We start from the raw sequence: 8,999 nt of genomic DNA, 5'->3' as shown, positions 1-8,999 counted from the left end.
TCTCGATGCACAGTATCTCTGGTCAAATACCTGCAGGAAAATGCTACTCAATCCCAGAAACTCTATGGAAGCTTATTGCCAAAAGATGAAATTGAATATTGACGAAACAGAATGCTTGCAGTTCTTTCTCTGTGACGATGATAGTTGCCAAAGAAAAAATGGGTACTATATGCAAGTACTTTTGGAGATCAAAACTGCATTTGTGGAAAACTATTGAATGTAATGCGCACACGACAATCCACTACAGATAATGGCTTTGTTAATGAAAGTTCTACCTTTATAATTTCTGACGATCTTTTTGTGAGGCCTAATCATCTTGGAACAAGTTTGAATCTCCTTCAGAATCTTGGAATCAATGACTTCGATGATATTGATAAACAAATCGTTAACATCAGCAAGAAAGAGGCATGTTTTCTGAGTTTCTATGTTATCCTTTTCTGTTTATTATTATTTATTGTTGTGCTCTCATTAGTTTTTAATCTCTTGTTTCAACAGATTATTGATCTTCTCAAGTTTTCCTTGCTTTCAAAGTCTCCTCTGTCAGACTTTATCTTTAAAAAGGAACATTTTGTTGGTAATTTAGACCCAAGAAATCGTTTGGAATTTTGGATCGGAGAGGTAGAAGAGCCGTGTAATGAATCTGATGAGATGGTTGTGAAAGTAGTGAGAAGAAAATCAAATGAACAGATTTTGTTTGTTGAAGGGGATGAAAATTTCTCGGACTTTATTTTAAGTTTTCTCACCATTCCCCTGGGTGGAGTGGTACTAATGTTTGAAGGTCTCTCTTTTTTATGTTGCATGGATAATTTATATAACAGTATGACTGAGTTGAATCCAGACAGGTGTTTAAGGTCACAATATGTTAAAGACCGACTATGTGAGCCACAAGTCGGCATGCATCTTGAACTCAGGAACCAGATATTACCGATTGGTGAGACAAATTCATCTGGCTATATCATACACTGCAAGGATCATAAAAAAGAAGTGATATTTGTTGATCCCAAATCCCCTATTTCTGGAGGATTTCTCAGAGGGCCAACTTCGTTCATGGTGACTGACGACTTAGTTGTGAGTCCAATGTCATTGATTTCTGGTCTTGCGTATTTAGAAAGAATGAAGGTCCCCCTTAATGATGTAGAAGAAAGAGTCATCAGAATTGGTGTGAAGGAGGTAAAGGGAGTGTGAGATTTGATTTGGCACACAGTCATTCATTTTGATATTTCTTGTATCATTATATTCGTAACATCTAACAATATTTGATTGCATAAATGGTTGCAGGGTCTCAGCATTCTGAAAGCTTCATTGACCTCAACATCTTCTTTGACAAACGGTCTTAGCCTTTCCATAATGGAACAGTTCTTATATCAAAATTATCTGTAGGCGTTATACAGGCCAATAAAACTGAGGAGTTGAAGTTATTATATTAGAGCATTGCTTTTGTAACAATATTGTATTGGAGACTAGTTGATGGACTCTATTCGTTCAAATATTTTGTATGTGTCATCAATATTTTGAAATCAGATAATGGAGATTTTAATTTCTCATCAATTTTCTACCTCACTTTTTTTTAGAAGTACCACACTTGTTTTTGTTGAGGTAACAATTTGTTAATAATTATTAACAAATTGTGGTACTTCTAAGAAAATTGGAGCTGCATTAGAATCAGTCTTTAAGTTTCCATAGAATACCAGGCGAGATATGACTGCTTTTGCACGGGTATTGCAATGCGGGATGAAGCACTAATACTTAAGTTTTAAGTTTTAAGTTTCCATAGAATCTGTCTTTAAGTTTCCATAGAATCAGTCTTTAAGTCTTTAGGTTTATTTTTGGTCTTTTTCTTTGTTTTTGAGGCTTGAGTTTTTAATTTAAATTTTAGTCTTTTTATGTATTTGGATCTATGAAGCACTAATACTCCGGATTTAAATCAACCGTAGCATGGATTGACAGACAAATTTGCTACAGCAGAGGAAGATTTTGCAGACTTTGGGCCTGTTGGATTTACTTCTCAAAAACAGTTTTTCAGTTTTTAAAAACAAAAAACTACAAAATTTGTTTGATAAACTATTTTGAAAATTGTAATTTTGAAAACTAATTTGAGTTTTTCAGTTTTGAGAACTAAAAAATCAGAACAGTGAAAGGTAGTTTTGGTTTTTAGTTTTAGTTTTTGAAAAGTTGAAAAAGGCGGACCACCGTAACATTTTCATTAATGGCAACTTTGATAATTATGATAACATTTTATTTATTTTTAATTTGCGCTTTATTTTGACTGAAGGATACGTGTATATGCTCTAACAAAAAATCCATCAAACAAGTGTTCTTGTTTTCTCTTCTCAACAACAGTTTTTTAAAATAGAACTACCAAACAGATTTTTTTTTTTATTTACTTCCAAAAAACAGTTTTCAAAATCAAATTTATAAAATAGTTTTAAAAAACTAAAAAGCAAAAGTGAACCAAACAGGCCCTTTCTTTTCAGTTTTCTGACTTTTCCTCTAGGAGCAGTGTTGCAAATGCTAGAAGGATTCTCTTCTTTAAACTGCATTGATATTTTATATGAAAGCATGAATGTGTTGAGTTCAGAGAGATATTTAAGGTCAAAAGATCTCAAAGACAACACATTCATGGAATTTGTTGATCCCAAATTCCCTGTTTCTGGAGGATATGTTAGAGGACCGTTAACAACTATGGTGACAGACGACTTGGTTGCGACTCCAATTTCATCTATCGATGGTGTTTCATATCTAGAAAGAATGAATGTCTCCCTTGTTGATTTGGAGGAAATTGTCATTAGTATTGGTGTTAAGGAAGTAAAAGGAGTGTGTAAGACTTAACCTTCATTTTAATATATCTTGTATCAAATTGATAATAACTCGCAATATTTGATTGCATATATGGTTGCAGGGTCTCAGCATACTAAAAGCGTCATTGACCTCAACATCTTCTTTAACAAACGGCCTCAACCAGTACATAGGTTAGTACATTATTCAATCAACCAAAACGTCATCTGAAAATTGTTTGATATATCTTTAGATTGTGATAGGCTGTGCCTGCAGACTTTATTCACATGATATACTTCCTTTTGCTTCTCTTCAATATTATTTCTTCTAGCATGAATATATAGTATCCAACCTGTTTTACGTCGTACTTATTTCTCCAAGTAATGAAAGGTAATCAGTCGTATTAAAAATAAAGATAGAAGTAAAGAAGAACAGGAAGACAAAATGATAGGTGGGAAGGGAAGAGATATAATGAAGAAGGGTGGGAATTAATCTTATTTTTATTTAGATATAAAAAGGTCATGTTCACTTGTTTCTTGTCAATTACAATTTTGAATTGGTACTCATTATGTACATGTACATGGCAGGAAGTGGACCTGTTCAGGCCAATGCTGCTTTGATAGATACAACTTCAAGAAGCGAAAGGAAGAAAATGAAGCTTGAGCTAACCTATCGTGTGATAACTTACTAGTAATGGTGTGAGCAACAATGTCATCTTTTTGGTGTTTGAAATATGTGCTTATGTTTAAGTGATTTGGATGCTCATAGTTTATTTGGCATTCTGTTGTTTTAAGCTGAAAACATTTAACTTTGTGATGAAACTAGTATTCATGCATTCTTATGATAAATTATGTGTTATAGTTAGAGATCTTTTAAAAAAGTTAGACCTTGTTTTTACAGGTATAGGTTTTGGTTCTTTTGCAAAGTCTCTTGCTGTCGGCCATAAACAGCTACTAACAAATAATCTGCTGTCGGCCATAAACGGCTACTAACAAATAATCTAATTGCTTACCTAGAACTCCCTCTGTACACTCTTACATATATAGAATACTAACAACGAGATATTTCCTGATAATGTCTTTACTAAGAAGATATCTTCATAGAATATCTCTATTGCTACTAAGGAGATATTTTCAGAGAATATCTTCATAGGTTATTTATTATATGTTACTAATATTCTTATTACTTAGACACCCTACTGGTTACTGAAACACCTTACCCCAAATCCAATATCCTATCATTACTGACCACCGGAAAACAACCTTGTCCTCAAAGTTGGATATAATTTCTATCTCCATTCTTGCTAGCTTGCAATTTGCTTGAGAAACAAAAAGGAATGGAGCCATTGACGACATTGATGCTGGATATCAATTGCACCCAAATGCTTAAGGACCAAAACTGCCCTCTATCATATACTAAATTAAGCTGCATCCAAATGCTTGAAGACCAAAACTTCCCTTTGTCTAATACAAGTTTCAGAAAATAGTAGATATTTGAATAGTTTCTTCCATATAGTCCATAAGCAGCCCCTACCATAACCCCATAAGAAAGTTGCATTTTCCGGGGTCCCATGGTGCTACCAAAACTTGTGAATACAATACTCAAACAACTCCTCGAAGTAACAAGTGTTGAAATTCCACGCAAACATCAAGATAGCTGCTGGGAATTTGTCCTCAAGGCTGGAAACGCTAATCTGAAACTTGTTCTTGTCTATGAGGTAGTTTGGTGTATAACATTAGACTCGGGTATCAAATATTTTTGCTAATTTTGATTTAATTACAGTCCGGTTCCCTTTAATATTTTGAATCTGCAAAAGTTGAAGAATCAAGCAGGCTTTGCATGATTAATGCATTCTATTCACTTCTGTTTGTCTAATAAAATTATTGAATATATACTTTCTTTATATTTTATATAATTATTGAATATATATACTTTCTTTATATTTCATATATCCCTTGGCAATTACTACTATAATAAAGCCTTTGTTCTCTGTCAGTGGAGACTTTAGAACATATTCTAACATAGGCTCCCCTCAAGTCCCAACATAATGTGGTAAAGGGAAATGGCTTAATTCCATAGAAAATTCCATACAACATTTTCATAGGGCAGAGGAAATGGCTTAATTCCCCCATTAACCTGATTCGCAGCTCTTGAGGAATTGGCAAGAATGAACTATTGAAAATTCCATATGACATTTTCATGGGGCAGAGCAAATGGCATCCAATTTATTCCATGTATAGTCGATCAAAGTGAAAAGCAGGGGAATATTATGTGGGTGCAAGTGTTAAACAATCCCACGTCGGACAAAAGATGGCATGAACATGTGTTTATAAGTGGGGGAAATCTTCATGTGTATTTTTGTTCAAAGGCACTAGCGGGAGCTGAAACCCGCTACCAGAAGATAGAGAAGATTGCACTGACAATGATAGTAGTAGTGGTTATAAATCTTGGAAGATATTTTCTTACTCGTCCAATAATAGTCCGCACAGACCAATCACTAAACCAACTTCTATTCCGTCAAGACTTGGCGGGCAGAATGACTAAATGATCCATAGAGCTGTTGGAATTCAATGTCACCTTTGAAGTGTGCAAAGCACTAAAGGCGTAAATTGATGACACTGTGTCATATATTCTTCGTTGGTCTTTTTATGCACTTTTGGTAGAGTTCAATTAATTTCAACTTGTTTTGAAGCTACAAAAGAAAAAAAAAATGAGGAAGCAAATACTCCCTTCTATCACTATCATAAACAAAACTTCAATTTTTAGATACATTAAATAATTAATTTATCTAATACAAATTAGATACATTGATTATTGAGTTTTGCTTATAATAGTGATCGGAGGGAGTAAACCATAAATTGTGTCATGAAATTAGCAAATTGTGACACAATTTGGAGGAAATTTAGAGCATATAAATACGTCAAAAATAGTGACACGATTTGAGGAGTGTCAAATTAAGAATTTGAAAACCATGAGTTTCAAAAATTTTGGATATAAAAAAGTTTTTTAACATAAACACTACATTAACTTTGATATTTTAAAAATAGTCATGAATTATTAATTTTTATCATATTAACTTTCTCATATCGGTGTTTGCACATATATAAGGACATAAAACTCATTACCAACACAGTGTATGTATATAACAATGTTTTGCATATAAAATAACAAAATATTTAATGGCTATTTTGATATTCTAAAATAGTCATGAATTTTAAAAACTTTATTTTACTGACATAAAAATTTGTTTTCATCCCTTCAAAAAAGAAATTACTTCTACATCAATTATTATTTAATAAATATTGTTTATAGTTTCTTTAAAAAAAAAACTTTGTTTATTTTTCAAAAAAAAAAACTGTATTTTTGAAGAAAAAAAAACTTTGTTTATAAAGCGACTTTGTGGTAATTTTATTATGTTTTCATGTGGTAATTTAAACTTCGATTTTGCTATTATGTTGAAGTCTAATCACTAAATTCAATCCGCATAGGGGAGGGTGACCATGGATTTGATTTTTTTTAATGGCATGGCTAATTTAATGTGATTTGTGATTAGTATATTTTTCTTCCCAAAAAAATAGATTTTCCATTCATTATGCAATCAATTCCAATGACTTTTGACCGCCCAAAAAAGAGTTGAACCACCAAAAAAATTCCAACGATAGAGATACCTTTTTAATTTTACTCGTGAATGTATTTAATGTTTCACCTCAAAAATAGTTAAAAATTAATAATGATATTAACTTTGATATTTTTTTTTTTCTTCTTATAACAAGCACAGGAGAGTAGTTTCGTTTCACATTCCAAAACAGTCTAGAAATTTTTTGACAAATAAACCAGCCTAGAAACTTAAACACTTTAAAGAAAGAAAGCGTCAATTTTACAACTTGCTAATTGCTTAGTCTATGGCTGGCGGTGCAACTCAATCAGCTGAACAAGTTGTGAATGTTACGCTGAGAGTTTTGGTGGACAAAGCGAGGAAAAAAGTTGTTTATGCTGAAGCAGAGAAGGATTTCGTTGATGTTCTGTTAAGCTTCTTAACATTGCCTTTAGGTACTATTGCAAGACTTGTATCTAAAGAGTCGAATATTGAAGCAGTTAAATTTAATAGCATTAGTTCACTGTATCAAAGTGTTTCAGATCTTAAAGAAGAATATCTATGGAATAAAGCTTGCAAAGAAATGCTAATCAAGCCAGGGAACTCAATGGAAGCTTATTGTCATCAACTCAAACTGAACATCGACGAAACAGAACCCTTGCAGTACTTATGCGAGTATCCTTTTTGTCGTTTAGTTAGGAACAGTTGGAGCATTTTTTACAAACAGAAATGCAAATGTGGAATGCTTTTTAACTCAGGTCCTGTCGTTATCGATGATATGACTTGTGTTCCTGATGGCTTTGTTAAGGAAACTGCTTCTTTTATTATTCGGGACGATCTTTATGTGATGCCTAATCATCTTAGAACAAGTGTATGTTTGCTTAAGAAGCATGGAATCAATGACTTAGCAAATACAGAGAAAAAGACACTACTTATCACCAAGAAGGAGGTATGCTTTCACTGTTTCTCTATAGTCATCTTAGACTTGGTGGTTAATTTATTTTATTTATAAGATAAATTTTTAATGGTGCAGGTAGTTGATCTTCTCAAGTTGTCCTTGCTCTCCAAAACTCCTATAACAGACTTTATCCTTAAAAATAAAAACTTCCTTTGTAATTCAAACCCAAAATTCCAGTCCAAGATTAGGATTGGAAAAGACTTACCATCTGATTCTGATGAGGCTAAGAAGAATATGGTTGTGATATTAATGGTAAGAAAATCAAATACAAAAGTTTTGTTTGCTACTGCAGAGGAAGATTTTGCAGACTTTCTTTTTAGTTTTCTTGCGTTCCCGCTAGGAGTATTGCAAATGCTAGAAGGATTATCTTCTTTAAGCAGCATTGATGGTTTATATAGAAGCATGACTGAGTTGAGTTCAGAGAGATATTAAGGTCACAAGATCTCAAAAACAAACTATGTAGTCCTGGTATTTTTCCAACATTTCAACTCAGAAACCAGATACTGCCAATTGGAACGAGTGAGTTATCTTACAAGTTAAACGGTAAACTCTTAAATTATGATGATCCAAAACCCACTCTTTCTGGAGGATATGTCAGAGGACCTTTAACGATTTTGGTGACAGACGACTTGGTTGTGACTCCAATTTCATCTATTGATGCTGTTTCATATCTAGAAAAATTGAAGGTACCCCTTGATGATTTGAAGGAAATGGTCATAAGTATTGGTGTTAAGGAGGTAAAAGGAGTGTGTACAACTAAACCATCATCTTTAATATGTCTAGCATCAAATTGATAACAACTCACAATATTTGTTTGCATATATGGTGCAGGGTCTCAGCATATTAAAAGCTTCATCGACCACAACATGTGCTTTAACAAACGGCCTCAAACCGTACATAGGTCAGTACGTTTTCAACCAACCAAAGCGTCATGAAAAAATTGTATATATAGTAGACTATAGTCTATAGTTACATGAAATCCTTCTTTTCATTTCTCATCAATATTATGTCTTCTAACATGCATATATACTATCCGAGAATTAAGAAGGGTCGTACTTGATCTTATTTTTCTTAACTATAAAAAAATATAAATCCATGGTCTCTTGTTTCTTGTTAGTAATAAATACTGTTGAATTGGTACTCATTGCTCCATTATATGTACATCTACATGCAAGGAAGTAAACCTGTTAGAGCTAATTCGACATCTAATGCTGCTTTGACAGATATCCCATCGTACAACCTGAAGAAACCAAAGGTAGAAAATGAAGCTTGAGTCAACCTATGGTGTGATAACTTACTAAGAATGGTGTGGAGCAACCATGTCATCTTTTTTGTGTTTGAAATATGTGGTTATGTTTCAATGATTTGGATAACTTGCGTATTTGGTATTATGCTGTTTTAAGCTGTAAACACTGATCTTTGTGATGAAATGAGTGAAGTATTCATTCATAATTAAGATTAACGATGTATTATGATTCGAGACCTTTTAAAAAAGTTAAATAGTTCTTGCCCCACAGTGTTCAAGAAGACCAGATTAAGTAGTTTATCAACATTGCCTTGCATTGCAAGTTAAACTTCGAAGGGAAATATGAAAAAAAATTGTTTATTTAAATTGCTGTTTTTGGATTTGAAAAGTCTATTTTGAAAAAGCAACAGCAAATATGTTACTGG

General features: G+C 33.0%; 1 protein-coding gene across 1 annotated transcript; it reads left to right on the top strand.

Annotated features, from left to right (window-relative positions):
- Window positions 1-222: 222 nt before the first annotated feature.
- Window positions 223-1,425, top strand: LOC25498683 (uncharacterized). The gene is made up of 2 exons (XM_024771598.2): window positions 223-1,170; window positions 1,279-1,425. Exons 1-2 carry the CDS (start codon window positions 223-225, stop codon window positions 1,378-1,380), a joined length of 1,050 nt encoding a protein of 349 aa, XP_024627366.1. The 3' UTR covers window positions 1,381-1,425.
- The last annotated feature ends 7,574 nt before the right edge of the window (window positions 1,426-8,999 follow it).

The sequence above is a fragment of the Medicago truncatula genome, chromosome 7, assembly GCF_003473485.1.
Source record: "Medicago truncatula cultivar Jemalong A17 chromosome 7, MtrunA17r5.0-ANR, whole genome shotgun sequence".
NCBI lineage: Eukaryota > Viridiplantae > Streptophyta > Magnoliopsida > Fabales > Fabaceae > Medicago > Medicago truncatula.
Note: the sequence above shows the minus strand (reverse complement) of the source record. Positions and strands in the feature narration are given on the sequence as shown.

Bases quoted from the DNA above. Each gene is read 5' to 3' on its own strand.
- LOC25498683 (XM_024771598.2), top strand. From the start codon at position 223: ATGCGCACACGACAATCCACTACAGATAATGGCTTTGTTAATGAAAGT. The intron at 1,171-1,278 runs GTAAAGGGAGTG...AAATGGTTGCAG, and splicing joins TCAGAATTGGTGTGAAGGAG to GGTCTCAGCATTCTGAAAGC.